The sequence below is a fragment of the Aphis gossypii genome, chromosome 2 (assembly GCF_020184175.1).
Source record: "Aphis gossypii isolate Hap1 chromosome 2, ASM2018417v2, whole genome shotgun sequence".
NCBI classification, from domain to species: domain Eukaryota; kingdom Metazoa; phylum Arthropoda; class Insecta; order Hemiptera; family Aphididae; genus Aphis; species Aphis gossypii.
This window is the reverse complement of record NC_065531.1, coordinates 50,969,774-50,987,805: the sequence shown is the minus strand read 5'-3', so window position 1 is coordinate 50,987,805 and position 18,032 is coordinate 50,969,774. Positions and strand designations below refer to the sequence as shown.

Here is an 18,032-nt window from a genome sequence, read left to right as displayed (position 1 = left end):
CTTCCCCCTAGGTTATAAATTATAATCAATTATACCAGACATGAAATTTGTGCAGTTATTAGTTTATTATATTTATTAGAATTAACAGGATCTTCCTACTTAAATTTATTAATGTAGGCAATGTAGCATTAACCATTATATAGAATTACATTTCCCAGCCTACATATTTATTATTTTTCAATTCACTGTAGTGTTATAGACTAAATACTAAGTTAATAAATTATAATCCTCAATTCTAATTTTCATTGATCAATCAATCAATTTTAATGTTTGGTTGACTTAGAAAAATATTAACGGTATTAAAGTGCAAAAATTGACAAAACTGAACAAAGCTGATTCTAGGAAGTCATGCGTGTAATGTTATATGAATTTACGCAGCGGGTAATGTTCGATGATTACGAAAATAGTCAAATTATATTTAAAAAATTAAAATCATTTTTATTTTCGTATGGGAGTATTGTGATGAAGAGTTTGTAAACCACTAATCTAACAATATAATACATTGTATAGTTCCTTGAGTGTATATTTTAGCTTTAATAATCGTTGAAAATGATTATAAAAAAAATTTAGACAGAAATTCAATGGAAAATAATATTCATTGCTCCGCTTAGAATGTAAAAGAAAAAGGAATGATCAAACGGATTGAAAAATGAAGGTATGCGGTTAATGTATATTGTATATATCAAAGAAGATTTTTATTAACTATTTTAATTTGGATATGGGGCGGGTAAGACCAAGTTTTTTTTTTAATCAGACAACCATTGGCCGTCGTCGACAAGTGATGCAGATATCTATAAATTGTTCTAAACACTTTATAGTACCTACCAACAATGCCATTGCCATTCAGTACGAAAGCGGCAACTAAACGAATTACAACTCGATAATAGTAAGTAGTTTGCTAATGATTTACTCATTTACTAATTGTTTTCAAATTAATTTTTACTTTTGAAATTGTTATTTAAGAGCAATTATATTTTTACATGTAGGTTCTTGATTAATATATCAATGTTACATTTTTTTTATACGAATTGCTTTTAAAAACTTGGAAATTTAGACAAATTAAAATAAAGCCATTAAAAGCTAATTACTAAACAACAATAATATTTGTCTAATAATTCGTAAATTAAACTATTTTTATTGTAATTAATTAAAGTTATAAATTTATCTTTATCTATCACCTTTGTGTAATTGTGTTGTATTAAGTTTGATGAAATAAATATTTAATTGATATAATTGTAAGTTTATTTTTGTAAACTTGTGTATAACTATATGAGTTTATTATTATTATTATTATACAGTTTTTTTCTCTGTTAATAATGTTAGAACTGCATAATTGTGACATTACTGACATTTATATTTTAAATTTAAATTTGTTACATTAGATAACACAACATAAACAACTGTAATAGTTATTATTAATACTTAGGTAAATACGTAAAAGTGTATATAATTCATTAAAAAGAAAGAATCATTTTAATTTTCTTATCAAAATGTGTGTATCAACAGGTTAAATACTAAAACTTATTATTTATATTTTATATGCGTATATAAAATATAGGAACATGAAATAAAATTTAAATTAATTTAAGTGGTCGACACTTTATATTTTTTTTAAATAAAAATTGAAAGATAAAATAAAATATAATAATATTTTATCATAGGTATATTTATTTTAGTTTTACTTAGGGATTAAATCAGTTTTGCTTTGGTTTTGTGAACAAACCTGAAGTGCCTAAGGCTCAATAATTTGTTGACACCTGCTCTAAACTCCCCAGTTTTTGTTATTTTACCTTTAAATACAAGAATGCCTTCAGAATGTGGTTAGTTGGGGTCGTGACAGCAACGAAACCATTTTTCATCGTCTTTATGTATCAATATTCTGTGTGAATGTGTGTATGTGACTGAATGAGTATGTATAATTATGTATTAATTAAATATATTATTTAAACATTTTCACAAAATTCTTTTAACACCGATTCCTACAAAATTTTAAATTAGGTAATTATAATATTAAAAAAAAATAAATATTTTAAATTCTTCTTACTTAAAATTATCAATGTGATTTAATTTACTTTTTGTTTAAACTATACGTTGAATAGTTAATTTTTAATTGCAATAATTTATATTTTAATAGTACAATGGTTAATGGTATAATCAGGGTTTACACAATATTTATATTTTTTTTATTTACTTTTTTTCAACTTTATAACATCACAATATCACATTAACACATATAGATTATATTTTCAAGATGTATGTTGACATTTACTCCTGTAAGCAAATAGCTTGTGGTGGAATAAGGAGTCTATTACTATAAGACATACTTACTCTTAATCATGTAAAATAATAATAATAGTAAAAAACCAATAAATATCTAATGATTATAGTAAAATATTTAAAGAAATCGATAATGAGAATGATCGCCTGTATATATTTTTTATAAGTAACTTAAATTTATAATTGTTGTCAATTAGTTTAATATCTGGAGGTAGTTATTGATTAAATAATTTTATACTTTTATTACCTCTACAATAGTTTATCATTAATGTTATTTTAGGTTTACTTAATCTTAAATTACTCTATTCTCCTCCTTATATTATTATATTTATTTTTGTTAAAATATACTAGTTTATAGCGCTTAAAAGCATTTCATATTTTATGTAGAATACCTGAATACATATACACTTTGATAATATAGAAAATAAAAGTGAGAATGCTTGGGAAATCAATTTATATATAAATATATATTTATTAAAAAATTCTTGTATGTTTAGTTTGAAAATGTGGGCGGTTTCTATTACTTGCATATTATTTTTGAGTGCTGTAATTTGTAATCCAGTTGTAAGAATTAAAAACGGTGCAATAAAAGGACAAACTTTAAAATCAAGAGATGGCCGAGATTTTTATTCATTTACTTCCATACCATATGCAAAACCACCAATTAATGAACTTAGATTTAAGGTAAATTTTATTGAAACATTGGATGAGATACAATGAAATATTGTAATATATTGTAAATATTGTAATTTATTGTAGCCTCCAGAAACAGTAGATTCGTGGGATGGTATTTTAGATGCCACGAAAGAATCAAATATGTGTATACAAACTAACCATTTCTTTCCGTCAATTAGCCACCTAATACTTGGCGAGGAAGACTGTTTATATTTAAATGTTTACACACCAAATATAAATGGAAAATTTCCGGTTATGTTTTGGATACACGGTGGAGGATTTCTTGCTGGCCATAGCGGGTCTAACATTTTTGGAGCTGAATATTTTATGGACAAAGATGTTGTTTTGGTATCTATAAACTATAGACTTGGATTATTTGGTTAGATTTGTTTACGCCTTACTATACATTGTTTTGATATTAATATTTTATACGAATAATTTGTTATTATTAAGGATTTATAAGCACCGAAGACGACGTGATACCAGGTAACTATGGATTAAAAGATCAAGTCTTGGCATTACGTTGGGTCCAGGAAAATATTGCTAAATTTGGCGGCGATCCTGACCAGGTGACAATATTCGGTGAAAGCGCGGGTGGTGCCAGTACAGGATATCATTTATTATCTCCATTAAGTAAAGGCCTGTTCCATAAAGCCATACTCCAGAGTGGTACACCTTTGTGCCGTTGGGCTGTTGCTCCACCTGGATTAATTCGTAAGCGTACCGAAGCAGTTGCTGTTATCGCCGGATGCCATTTCAATACTTCTGAAGAAATATTGAACTGTTTAAAACAGCTTCCAGCTAATTATATTGTCGAACTTCATAATAAATTTGTGGTGAGTATTATATGTCTGTGGCTTGTGTGCGCCTTTATCTTTCCTGTCTCTCCAATCATTACTATGTACATATACTATTGTATTTAATTATATTATCAAGTGAGGTACTGATTACAATAAAAAATATTGCTACAGTATAAAAAAATATTATGTGCACGCATTCTTCTGTTGTCCGAACGTAATAATTAATTGTGTAACAAACTATATTGGTTGTTTATTATGTTAATTATCATTAAATTGTTTCATGTTTCAGGAGTGGATTAATCATCCATGCATAATATTTCCGCCTGTAGTTGAATCATGCGTTTCTAACCAAGAATCGTTCTTATGTAACCATCCATTTATTGACTTTAAACAAGAATCTTTTGTACCGACTATTATTGGTTTTAATTCGGGCGAAGGTGGTGTATTTGCTTCAAGTAAGTAGGATTACTTTATTATAGTTGACTTATCAATGTGTTAACTATATAGTAGTAATATTTTCATTAATGAAGATAATATATTCTAAAACAAATGATAATCGTTTATTAGCTTATAGTGCTTTAATTTTAATTTTTATCCCTTAAAAATAAACTATACCAGATACCTAATAGTATAAAACTAGAATATGTATATTTTATTACATTAGGTATATTTCATAAGTAACGTTATTGCGCATTATAACTGTTAGCAAGTTTGAGTTCAAAAACGGGTTTTCTCTTGTTGGTGAATGAAATAAAATCTATGAGGCCTTGAATATAGTAAACAAGTTTTTTTTAATATAAGATATTCAACGTAAGGCATTCATCATACTTCGTTGACTATTAGAATTTTTGAAAATATCTAATTTAAACAATTTTAAATCATTAAGAAACAATATTCTTGAAAAAAAAAATGTTTACGTCTAACAGTTAACAAAAAAATAGATTTTGTTTTACTGGTGTTATCAAAAAACGAATTATTGTAGATAGGTACTTGAAATGTATAATACACATCATAGTAGTTTTAAAGTAGGAAAGTTGCTTTAATATTTAACTTTGAAGATAACTATTAGTTTTAAATATTATATTATAAAATATAAAATAATAATATTATCACCTGTAGATACTCTAGCTACTATTTAGACATCTAGATATACTATTTACGCTATAATGATTATATTACAATTTAAATAACAAAATGTTCATAATGTTTATAATTTGATTATTACTACCTACTTTTACTCACTTTTTAATTTCGTACTGTGCTTACGTTTTAGTCCCAGGCTAAAAGCATTTCGAAATTCAAATAATGTTAGAAAACAACAAGTCGAATTAAAAAAATAGATCGGTATAATTTTTCGGCTTATGAAATATTAATTTAAGCAGCCAACTTTTTAAAACATTTTTTTTATTGTTGAGTAAATAAAGTGTTCTTCAGTACTTATTAATATACTTCCAATAAAATTATATTTCATGCTTGCTCTTAAATAATAAAGTATGTTACAGTTAACACTTATGAGTTAGGTATAATATAGTTTGAAACTTTTAATTTCATAATAAAACACTTCAACATAATACATAACAAATTATTATGGTTATTTCATGATTTTACTTCAAAAACATCTGACATTAACAGTGAAGAAAATTCAATCAATATTAGAGTAATAATCTTCTTGTTCGATAACTTCGTTGTTTTTTTCTGAAGTCATACACGACAAGTTATAAGTACAACATTTTCTAACATATCTTCAACTAGCGAACTTCGCATGAATCACATGTAAATTAAACTTCACTATATTGTTAATTATTAAAAGAACTTTAAAAATTGAATATCGATGTTGCATACTACACAATACACTTAGTTTTAATGTAAATATTTATAATTAGGTAATTGCAAAAATAGTTTAAGATATTATTCACCCGAGTTTAAGGAAAATTTAAAAAGATACTTATACGCAAATGTTTATTTTGGATATTCATTATTCATCGTTTTAAATCTCATACTATACTCTTTAAACAGATCGATTTTATAATTAATACAATTTCTATAAAATGTGATTTTAGAAACAAAATTGTTAGTTATAAATTACTAATTAAGTGGCCCACTTGAAAACTGTCTTATCTGAAAAGTATAGATAAGTCGATTGAAAAAGTTCCCGATTTATAAGTATGCCAATTTATCCCTAAATTTATAATTTATACTTTCAGATTTATTCAACGATACTTCTCTTCAATATCCGGAACTGGCTACCGATTTTAATCGTCTGTTACCTATTCTATTAATGTACAAACATGTGTCAATGCCTAAACATTTGGACGAAATTAGTAATCGGATCATAGAAAGATATTTTCCATCAGGAAAAATAGAAAACGACTCTCATTTGGATACAGTCAAAGTATTATATTATACATAATTTTATAGATAAATCAATTTTCTAAACATTACAATATGTTTTTTAAATAATTAATTATAGATGATTGGAGAAGGCACTTTTGTTACGTGTGCATTGGACATGAGCATTAAATTATCATCACCAGTCTATTTTTATTTATTTGATTATAAAAATAATGAATTTTCATTCAACCATGTATATGGCGATTGTAAAAAACCTCTTGGAGTAAGCCACGCTGATGAATTGATCAGCTTGTTTTCATTGAAGGAATTGAATCCCAAAGGATTAAGTGACAAAGAAATAGAAATGTCAAAGCTCATGGTTAATATTTGGGTCAAGTTTGCATCATCTAAGTGAGTATAATGTTTATTTATTTTTATTATATTTAAAAGTCAGTTTAAAAATAAATATAACAATGTTTACTGTATAAATTACTTAATGATCATAAAATAGTTCAATTTTTGAATAAGATAAAATAAGCTGCACTTATTATCTATAGTTGTGAATATGTGAAGGTACTAATTAAAAAAAAATACACTATGGCAAAATTATTTGTTCTAGAATACCTACGATTGACGGAACGGACAATGGAAAAACTTGGCCTGAATTTACTTCTATCAGGGAATCACTTTTTCTTTACATAGATTCAGTCCAACCAACAATTATAAAAAATCCATTTGAAAAGGAGTATACATTTTGGAATGGACTACCTTTAGTATCGCGTTTCAATAAATTGATATCACCAATCAATTTAAATGTAAAGGACGAATTTTAATATTATTATAATTTTTACCTAACTATAAACATTTTTTTTTTAAATTTTAAATTAACTAAATATCAGGTGATATACTTTAATATTTAAAATGATATTATGTGATACCAGTTTAAATTACCATGCTATATTTTTAACGTTCGATTCAACAATACTAGATATTGTTAAAATTATTTTCTATTATTTTATAGGGATGCTTTATTTGATTTATATTTTTTAAATGTATTAGTGCTGTTTATTTTTAGTTTTTTTTTTTTAATTATCTTATGCTTTAAAAATAAGAAACATGTGTATAATTCTAATAAAATCGTAATAATACATTGCGAAGATTTAAATGTGAACTACTTATATATAAGCGAGAAGAGAAAGAGAGTTGACATTATGCATTAAAATTAGTGTAACTAATATTATTAGTTTGTTAAAATAAGTTATCGAAGTACCAATAAGCAATAGTTTAGTTTCATATTTAGTAAATTGTTATTTATACATTTTTTGTAGTTATCATCATCATTGTTTTCATTGGGTATGGATTAATATTTATTGTGTTAACTGGTTTCAGTAATATTTAGTCGTTTGGTAAGAATACTGTTAATGAGCTTAAAATGTGTGCTAATTGAAGTCGCATTAGTCATTTTTGAATAACTAGAAAATGTTTTGGATTTTAAATTTTTGAATTTCTTTGAGTTCTTTATAAGTTGGACAACTCTATACTAACATTGTAATTGTTATGAAATGAATGTGCTGATTTCATGGTGATGTATATGTTATTTTTTAGTGTACCTATGTGTATATTGTATAGTGTATACATTGAATCGTAGAAAAAATACTTTGATCATAAATTTGAAGGTGATTTTTGATAGTAAATTGGATCTAGTTTATATATATGGAAGGTTAAATATAAAAATTTCCAACGCTTAATAAAAAGGAAAAGATACAAAAAAAATTCAACGAAAAATAGTAAATCTACAAGTATTTATTCTTATATTATTTATTTTAAATAACAATTTTATGAAATCGTATATTTATGTTACAATTTCTTATTTGACGATTTGACGATTTTAGTTTTTTGTTGTTATTATAAAAGTATTAACTATATAAAAAACATTTCACTATTACTTAAATTATCATTTTCTTTACTCAATGAAATTTTCAATATATTAAGATTCAATTTTGACTATTTATAGGTATTTAACATTTTTATATTTTTGTTTAGTGTTTAGTGTTTATTAATTAATGTAATTTTTTATAAGGATTTACAAATTTTTGAAATACATTTGATTTCTTTTAGACATTTTAATGCTACATTTGATCAAGATAAGATATTTAAACAAAAAACAACGGTCTTAGTTATTTTATTTTAATTTAAAAATGTCATTCGTGCATACTTAAAACTTCTAATGTACATCATTATATTTTATTTATTCACGCAATAGCATTTTAAAATGTCTGTAAAACATATACAAAGTTGCTATTTTAATGTATATAATAATATATAGAGAAACGTTAGTGGAAAAAAATATTATTATATGTATACAAAATTTAGGATGCTAGTTATTTAAATTAAAAAAAATAATAACTTACAACAACTATAGTATTAAAATTTGTAACATATAAGTGACAGAGTATTTACTACTACACACAATTGGGATTAAATTGCAACAAACTGTTCTAGTACAAAATTATATTTTATTATAACTTTTTTAGCCAATTAAATAAATGTCTTAATTAAATATTTTATCATAATTTATTAGTATTTATAAAATTAAAGAAATCGATATTTAATATTGAGTGTAGAAATGTGTAAGTCTTGCTGGCTCTTTATTTTCAGCAATCCAAATGTCTCCACTTTGGCCGTTTTTCATAACGTGAAGGAATGCAGCTTTATAATAATCAGAGCTGTAATATAAATTTACAAATATTTTAAGTTTTTTTTATGGTATCTACTTGTCGTATATACATTAACGTAAAAATGTGATCGGATACATTACTTTTGTATTATTATTACTCTATTTGGATTTGGGGTCTCTTCACCACTGGTTATTAACTCCTGGATTTCGTGCTCTAGAGAGTTTTTCTCATCAATGTTATTATCCAATCCGTCAAATGTAGGGCCGGGACAGATAGCCATAACTCTAACGTTATTTTCATGTGCTTTTGTATTGAACGAACACTTGAAACGCATAATAAACCAATTTCATTAGTATCAAAAAAAAAAAAAAAAAATCGACAAAAGTTTCTACACTAACATTAGTTATAATATACATGTTAATATTGCTATTATTAAAATATTTAAGGTATACTCACTCCAATACTTTTTGTGAATTCTATAACGGCTCTTTTGGTCGATTGGTACATGGGTAAGATAGAGTTTGATAGTCCAACTATCGATGCTACATTAATAACTGCAGAATTTCTATCTATTTTGTTTTCAATGTATTTGAGACCTAGTATGGTACCATGAACTACAGCTTTCTATAATAATAAAATTGTATAAAAAAACATTTAACTGATATCTACTATTAAAAATAATAAAATGATTAGCATTATTATTCTTTTATGCTTCTCGATAATTTTTTATTAAAAGTAAAAGAATAATTGTTAATTGAACTAAACTGAAAAATCTTATGGAAGTAAAAAAAATATTACTGATACATGATAAAGGTCATGATTTAGTATATCTGTGTTTGCCTACTTACGTAATTTAAATCGATAGCTAGCTCCCATGAAGTAATATATTTGGTCATGATACCAGCATTATTAACGACAATGTTTATTTTTCCAAATTTTTCAATAGTTTTCTTAAAAGCGTCTAGAAAAAAAAAATAATAAATGTTGTGGATTCTATATAAATTGTAATTTATTATGTTTACATAACATAAACTGTTGATAAGAGTATTTACCTTCGAATTCGATTTTATTGGTAACATCACACTTTATGAATAATAATCTACTTGAAGACGATTTGTATTTGATTTCTAATTCACTTATCGCTTTGTTTCCCGTTTCTTCGCTAATATCTAATAGTGAAACCTTGAAAAAAAAAACAAATAGTAAGAAAAGTTTAATGTAAAAAGTTATTTTTTAATAATAATAAATAATATATTTAAGATGATCTAACATAAATAATGAAAAATGATTTTATGTGGCATAAAAATTGATAAAATTTTCATTTTAAGGTACATTCTGAATGTTGGACCCTAATTTAACTTATAATTCACCTGGCTTAAGATAGCTGTATTTTATCGAATAGTTATAATAATAATAATAATATTATTTATTATCAAGAATTTAAATACGATGGTAATTTTTTAAGGTTGTATATTAAAAAAAAAGATATTCGAATTGATGCTTATTTTACTATATTATTGAACTCTACCTGTTGTATATATAGTCGATAAGTCTTTTATAAAAAATGTATTATATACTATTTAGACAATTTATATAATTATGAATCTAAAAAAAATTGTATGTAATTCAATCTTTGAAATTTAATTTAATTTTTTTTTATAAATACAGAAAAAAAATTATTTGTTAGGTTAATATTTTTGTTAATATAAGATCCTACATAGGCTTTTCTAATTTCTGTATAACACTGATAAAAATATATAGGCAATATTTTATATGTATTTGAAGTTATATAATTCTTTAAATTCGCACCTCAACCTACTATGATACTAAAAGAAAAATGAATTTAATAGTGTTATAAAAAAACATATCTTGAAAATATTCAGTGATTATATAAGCTAAAGTATTATCTCCGCTTAGAATTGTCTTTAGTATACAATAATATCATTGACACGACACTCCCATGTATAATAATATTGCAGTCTGCAGAGCGGTATCCACTCGCCTATCTTTTTTGTTTTATTTTTTATTAAAATTTGTTGAGGTTTATTAGTTGTTTTTAGAATAATTTACTTTAATTTTCTATTATACTTTCGAGTGTTAAGTGTTTTGAAATTATGAATTGTTATAATACAAGTATAAAAACACAACAGAAACACAACTTTCGTTTAGAAATCGTTAGGCTTATTTTTCAGTTAGACACATGCACGTTCAGTCGTTGACCGCTAACCGCTACACACAAACGTGCACTGCGTTTTTCAATGTGTTTCACTTGTGTTTTATTCGTTATCAAAGGTTACTTGCATATTTGTAAACTCACTGCTAATCTATTTATTCTCCAGCTAAAGATTTTTCATACTCACTCTGTGAGATTGAAATTGTATATAATACGCTTACATTATACTTTTCGTGTAAACTATAAGCATATTATTTTCCACAAGGTTAAGTTAGGTATATATATATATTGTTGCAAAGGTATCATGGATGTGAAGTTCATAGTTACTCGAGGGCCAATTTTTAGAGCTTTAAAATCCATTGGACTATACAGAGTGAAAATTAAAATTAAAAATTTACAATTACCTAACATTTTAATTTTAATATTTAATATTTATTTATATTTACAAGTTTTAATGAAAAAAAAAAACATTATAAAATAAAATTTAGATAAACGCTAAAATTGTATAATATTATTTGAAAATGTAATAAAGGCCAGATAAAAAGAAACGTAGGTCATATGCCACTCGTTAGGTCGGCAGTTGTCCATCCTTGATGTATATATATATATATATATATGTTACAGTTAAAGTGTTGAATTTCGATATTTTATGAATTACCTTCGAATGTTAAACTATGAAATAATACATGAAAAACATACTTTAGCTAGTTATTTTATAGACTATCTAGTTATTCTATACGATTATAATTTGATTTCCGTTGAAATATATAATACATTTGAATTAAAAATATTATATTATAATATTTCATTTATTTTGAATTCAATTAACTATTTATTTGTATACGTAAAGTTACATACAACTGGCATTTAGAGTTGCAGGAAACTTCTTTTTTTCCCATACAAAATTAACATGTATGACTATAAAAATATTACTAAATTAGATAATCTTAAAATAACACGACGATTGTGCACGATCATGGCCTATTGGCAGTTAAGCGGTAGGTATTTAATTTATATTTGATACGAATAGACTTTGATGAAAGATAAAACATCGCACGGACGAGACCCAGCGTTATTGGTGAACGGTGATCATATTTTGTACAATTTTATACATTAACGAAGTGATTGCAGGTAATTTATAAAATAACTAGTTAAAGTATAAATTATATTCATTACCTAAACGTTTTAGTTATTTCATAAACACATTAACTGTGACACATACACACAGAGTATTTTAATTATTGATTTATTCAAATTCTGACGGACTTTAAGATTCAAATGAGTAGGTTATTTATCTCAGTTATTAATTTATGTATTATTAACAAGAATAATAGTATTTAAAAATGATTTTACAAAAATATAAGGCATATATTGTAAGTTTATATTGTAAATTTAGATGAATAGTAATTATGAAACTTTTCAAATCACTATATTTTATTTTTGATGTGTCAACATTTTCAGAGGAAATTACTCACTAAATAATTTAAATAAACAAACACTGGCACTAGTTTTATCGTTGAATAGGTTATCATCTTATTGTTTTATGATTATGATGAGTTCCATATCAATAAATAGACGTCACTTACTATAGCATTAACGATTTTAGAACTATTATATTTCATATTATCATAAAGTATTAAAAATACAAATAGTACACCACTCGCGTCTCATGCTATAGGTACATACGTTTCAATTATGAGTGCGTTCGATATTAATACAATTTTCAATTGAAAATAGTATATAAAAATCTAGGATTTTAATTTTAATTCATATTTTAACTATAATATTTCGTAGTATCTTTTAATTATAATAATTGTAAAAAGGTTGCATTTTGATCTAAATTAATGTATACGCGATGGATTTTAAGTCAATCTTATTATTAATATTATGATAAATCAACATATTGTTATGTTCATCATATATATTTACCGCAAAATGGTTATTTATCAATATTTGTCTTAAATCATCATGAAAAAACAATTCGACCTATGTCAAAATATGTATAACAATTTACCACAGTAATGTCATTTCAGTTTTTAATTAAAGGGGAGGGTCAGAAGTTTTACAAGTTTTATAAATATAACCGTGAGTTTATATATTCTAATTTAAGAAGATGAAAAGTTGTTCTGCTGTATAGTCGAGCGTAAGTACCTCGTCATCGAATAAGTAAATATAATGAATGTGTTAATTTTGAATTTAATAATAAATCATTGCTTATAAAAAACGATTTTGAGTGGAGATGGTCGTTAGTTTATTAAATAAATTATTATTTTACTATTAGTAATGCAGTATAAACAATAAATAGACAATAGCAAAAAACATTAATAATAATATTTTTGAAATACAAAATAACAAATATCTTTATTCTTCGTTAAAATATCGAGTTTTATGAATTTGAGCTTCAAATGTATATAAAGAAGAAAAAGCCAGTTTTTATATTTTAAAAATTTTTAAATTCCAATATGCACAGCTGATAAGGAACATTGTACTTATTAAATTAAATTTAAGCCTCATAACTATAAAATTTGAACGCTATATATTTTTGCCAATTTAAAATAATAATAAAATATATGGTGCCTATGTGTTTCAAACTATTTTTAAATTGCTAAAAGTTCAACTTGAACCGAATTTTGTATTTTATTTTCAATCTAAAATCTAAATTTACAAACTCAATTTTTATATTTTAAAGAAAAAAAAATTAAGATAATTTTAAACGCATATAATTAGCTTAAATTAATTTTAAATATTTTGTAAAAATGTTTAAGTACCATAGAAAACAATAATTATTATTAGAGTGTTATGTTTTATGTTTCTGAGATTAATATTTTTTTAATTTCTACAAAAAAATTAAAACTATTTGATGAGAAGTTGTTATTTTAAATAAAAATCCAATTCCATTAAAATTTAACTTAAAAACACACTTGAAAAATGTTATGTGCCTTTACGCAAAACTTTTGATTCCAGTGTAAACATCTCATGAATGTATTAATTTCAAGCTTTTTGACGAAGCATAATATTTTTAATCAAAACACATATAGAAAAAATAATTAAAATTTTATAAAGTCTATAAATAATTTAAATAATTTCATAGAAAATTATAGTATGAATAGATAATATTAATATTCAATTAAACTTTCAAGTATCTGAAATTATTTATTTTTGAATAACAACAAAATATCAAAATAATATCTATTACTGTATTTTGGATTAAGAGTTAAGACCATATTTAATTAAAATAAATAAATAAAGATTTTTATCGCTCCTCTCAAAATCTAAAAAATAGTATTATTGGTTATTACTTATTAGTTTGTTACTTACACAAGCACCGTATTTTAGCAGCTCGTCGACGATTGCAAAACCAATTCCTCGACCGGCTCCTGTCACCAATCCTACAGATCCAGCAAATTCTCCGTTTGGACTTTGCGTGTTCATTGTAATACAGTTAGTGTTAAAATGTCAAATAACACAGAATCGATCTAAAATTAACACTATAAAAACTTTGATCTTGTAAATTAAAAAGCCAAGGGAACAATTTTAGTTATTAAAAGTGCTTAAATATAAACTGTTAAGTATAAAATCTCAATAATAACTTATTTTAAATAATTTTTATAATAAATAATAATATTTATATATTTATATACTTACCAATTTTATTTTTTTAAATTATATTTTTTGTTTATTTAACTTTTTTTTCATTCGAGCTCTCTAAAGATCCAAATAGTTTAAACAAAAGCTTCTATGCTTTTAATGCTTTTGCTATGATTCTAAATGTTTATAAAGTGCGTTTCGTCCCTTTACTCTGAACAGTTTTGATGATTGCGTTCTTTGGACTATATCATTATTATCATATTTTTTATCAAATATTATATCAATTTCAATTTACTCTTCACAAAAATCTAAATTATTATCATAATATTGACCTATGATTTAGAATTGTGTTAGTCATTATTATTTTTTATTTTAATCTCTGTTAGTACTAGGAATGCTAGGACCACTTTAATAAGTATAATTCTATATCATATAATATTTATTTGACTAGTTTACTTGTTTTGTTAAATAATTTTAATTGTATAACGTTACATTATTAATTATTATCTTTTTATTTTGTAAAATGACAACTAATGTAAATATTGAAACAATTAAAATTAAATTGTTTATTAAAAAATAAATAGAAATGATTTCCTTGCAATTTTTTTACCACACTTTGTAGTTTCTAATAGTCTTTAAAATATTCTAATGAGCTAGCTGTTCATTTTAATTTTAATTTATTAAATTAATTGTATCTAATATGTTTTAAAAAAATATTGGCATGAACATTTTTAAAGTAGATTATATATGGTTTAAATTTATTAAAAAAGGAGTTAACGTGACTGAACAATAATGAACATCCATAAATACAAAATTTAGTATTGAAATATATGGTATTTAAGTAGAAATACTGAAAGCTTCCAAACATACCCCATTACCCTATACCCTATTTGGTTCAGTAAGGAATTAATTTATACAATAAAACAAAAAAATTACGCTCATGATTTATTCAAAGCATCAAACAATTTAAACTCATACACTAAATTTGCTTCTCTCCGTACAATTTGTAAAAAATTACGATTTCGAGATTATAATATTTATATTAATAATGTACAAATTTCAGTGAAAAATAACCCAAAGTATTTTTGGAAATTTTTTAACACCGAAAAATTAACTTCCTATTTACCTAGCTCAATGTCTTATTTAGAAAAAGAAGCTGATAACGGAAATGATATCGTAAACTTATTTAAATCCTATTTTTCTAATACATATAATCAAAATGCATTAAATTTACCCAATATCGAATATTCCAATAATACTCTAGACCCAATTTGTTCGATCAACATAGAAAAAAATAGATATATTTAACGAATTATGGAATATTAATTTGTTAACATCACCAGGCGCCGACAATATTTCTGCAATCTTCTTAAATAAATGTGCTTTTGTTTTAGCACCAATTTTAAATTTAATATTCAATAAATTTCTTAATACTGGCGTATTTCCAAATAAATGGAAGACCTCGTTCATATCTCCCGTCTATAAAAAAAAAGTAAAACCTCTGTTTCAAATTACCGCCCAATCTCGAAAATCTCAATCATACCTAAACTATTTTCTAAATTGATTAATAAAAAACTAACCCCTTTATGCAATAATATTATAATAAATGAACAGCACGGTTTTCGTACAGGTAGATCTACAATTACAAATTTATCTATTTTCAAACAATCAATTCTAGATTCTTTTAAAAACGGATTCCAAATTGATGTGATTTACACAGATATTGAAAAAGCTTTCGACAGAGTAAATCACAAATTATTAATATTAAAACTAAAAGCCTATGGATTTTGTGATCCACTTCTTTCTTGGTTCGAATCGTTTTTAACAAATCGCACTCAATTTGTTAAATATGAAAACTTTATTTCGGATAATATCAATGTTGTGTCTGGTGTCCCGCAAGGAGATCATTTATCACCACTACTTTTTTTACTTTTTATTAATGATATTACCTATGAATTAAAACATTCTAAATTTCTATTACTAGCAGACGATCTCAAATTATTTAATACAATTCGCTGTCAAAATGATAGTATACTACTTCAAAATGATTTAAATTCATTTCAAAAATGGTGTGATGTAAATGGTATGTCTCTAAATATAGAAAAATGTGCAACAATTTCCTTTTCCTTAAAAAAAGAACTAATCACCTCTGATTATAAATTAAAAAATATTAAAATCTCACGAGTTAATGAAATTAATGATCTTGGAGTTACGTTTGACTCAAAACTTAATTTCAAATCTCATACTAATAATATTATTAAAAAATCATCATCTAAACTAGGATTTATCAAGCGCACTTGTAAAGACTTCCACGATGCTCATGCTCTTAAATTGCTATATTTCTCATTAGTACGCTCTCAACTAGAATATGCAAATTTGATTTGGCATACTAACTCTATAACCCAAAATAAAGACCTCTCTCAAATTCAAAATAATTTTTTAAGATTTTTAAGCTTTCAATGTCATATTTATAGAGCTCCTCATTCTGATTATAATATTATAAATAGGCTTTTCTCTATATCACCACTTGAAAAAAGATTTACACAACTAAATTTAAAATTCCTATATAAACTGTTATACAATATTATAGATTGTCCAGAACTTGTCGAACGCTTATGTTTCAAAATAAATCCCCTAAACTCTAGACAAAAACAGCTTTTCTATCCACCAAACATTTCATCCAAATATATGTCATTCTCTCCTTCTAATACTCTAACGGCTATAGGAAACTCTATACATAATATAGATTTATTTTACTGTTCACTTAATGATCTCTCTTCGTATATTCATTGATTTTCAACTCTTATGTCTTTTTTTTTTTTTCTATTTATATTATATTATACATTAATTTATTCAGTTTACACATAACTTGATTTATATTTATATATTTTTTTTCTCTCCAAAGTAGCTACTAATGTAACTCTCTTATATATTTATTTAAAATGTAATTGGAATTTATTCCGTAATAAACAATATTATTATTATTATTATTATTATATTATTATTATTATTATAAATAATTTAAATAACTTAATTATTAAAAGGTAAAGGATGTGGCCATACAACAGTATAAGCATGCTAAATCTATGATAATGATTCACGTATATAAAACATGTACATAATAATTAATTTGAAAAATAATTTTATTTATTTATTTATTTATTAAAATAAATTAGATGATCCGAAATTGTTTATGTGATGTTTAATACACTTAAACATGAAGTTATCTGCACTAGTCTTGATAATAAAAATGAAATTTTATTCAACGTATTGTAAGGCGAGTATAAAATGTTCTTAGAGCTATAGAGTTAGTAACGGCAATTAACATGTTTTCGAAGAAAGATTTGATTTCAAAAATATTAAAGAATAAAGAAACTGCAATCAAGTCATCGGTACAACTATCATCGGTGGATCTATTTTTGTACCTATGTTTAAAATACGAAAATGTAATTTAATATTTTTGTTTTTAAAAGTAAAAGGTTTATTCATAATCAGTATTTCAAAAATCTA

At 24.4% G+C, this 18,032-nt stretch overlaps 2 protein-coding genes across 7 annotated transcripts; one reads left to right on the top strand and one right to left on the bottom strand.

The window, feature by feature from the left end:
- Positions 1-726: 726 nt before the first annotated feature.
- LOC114125576 (juvenile hormone esterase) lies at positions 727-7,669 on the top strand. 3 transcript variants are annotated; one of them, XM_027989293.2, is made up of 8 exons: positions 727-886; positions 2,775-2,961; positions 3,037-3,331; positions 3,406-3,788; positions 4,042-4,207; positions 5,957-6,144; positions 6,223-6,494; positions 6,703-7,669. In XM_027989293.2, exons 2-8 carry the CDS (start codon positions 2,782-2,784, stop codon positions 6,914-6,916), a joined length of 1,698 nt encoding a protein of 565 aa, XP_027845094.2. In that variant the 5' UTR covers positions 727-886; positions 2,775-2,781; the 3' UTR covers positions 6,917-7,669. The 3 variants fall into 3 exon arrangements, with proteins under 3 accessions (XP_027845094.2, XP_027845095.2, XP_050057222.1); XM_027989294.2 differs by lacking the exon at positions 727-886 and adding an exon at positions 1,719-1,909; XM_050201265.1 differs by lacking the exon at positions 727-886 and having other exon boundaries at positions 2,767-2,961.
- A 910-nt stretch (positions 7,670-8,579) lies between these two features.
- On the bottom strand, positions 8,580-14,763 carry LOC114125577 (15-hydroxyprostaglandin dehydrogenase [NAD(+)]-like). Of its 4 annotated transcripts, none has more exons than XM_027989296.2 (7): positions 14,580-14,763; positions 14,253-14,439; positions 9,814-9,943; positions 9,610-9,722; positions 9,218-9,385; positions 8,902-9,083; positions 8,580-8,809 (listed from the first exon to the last, which is right to left on the bottom strand). In XM_027989296.2, the coding sequence occupies exons 2-7, from the start codon at positions 14,364-14,366 to the stop codon at positions 8,692-8,694; spliced, it is 825 nt and encodes a 274-aa protein (XP_027845097.2). In that variant the 5' UTR covers positions 14,367-14,439; positions 14,580-14,763; the 3' UTR covers positions 8,580-8,691. The 4 variants fall into 4 exon arrangements, with proteins under 4 accessions (XP_027845097.2, XP_050057224.1, XP_027845096.2 ...); XM_050201267.1 differs by having other exon boundaries at positions 14,253-14,431; XM_027989295.2 differs by having other exon boundaries at positions 14,253-14,422.
- Between the last annotated feature and the right edge of the window lie 3,269 nt (positions 14,764-18,032).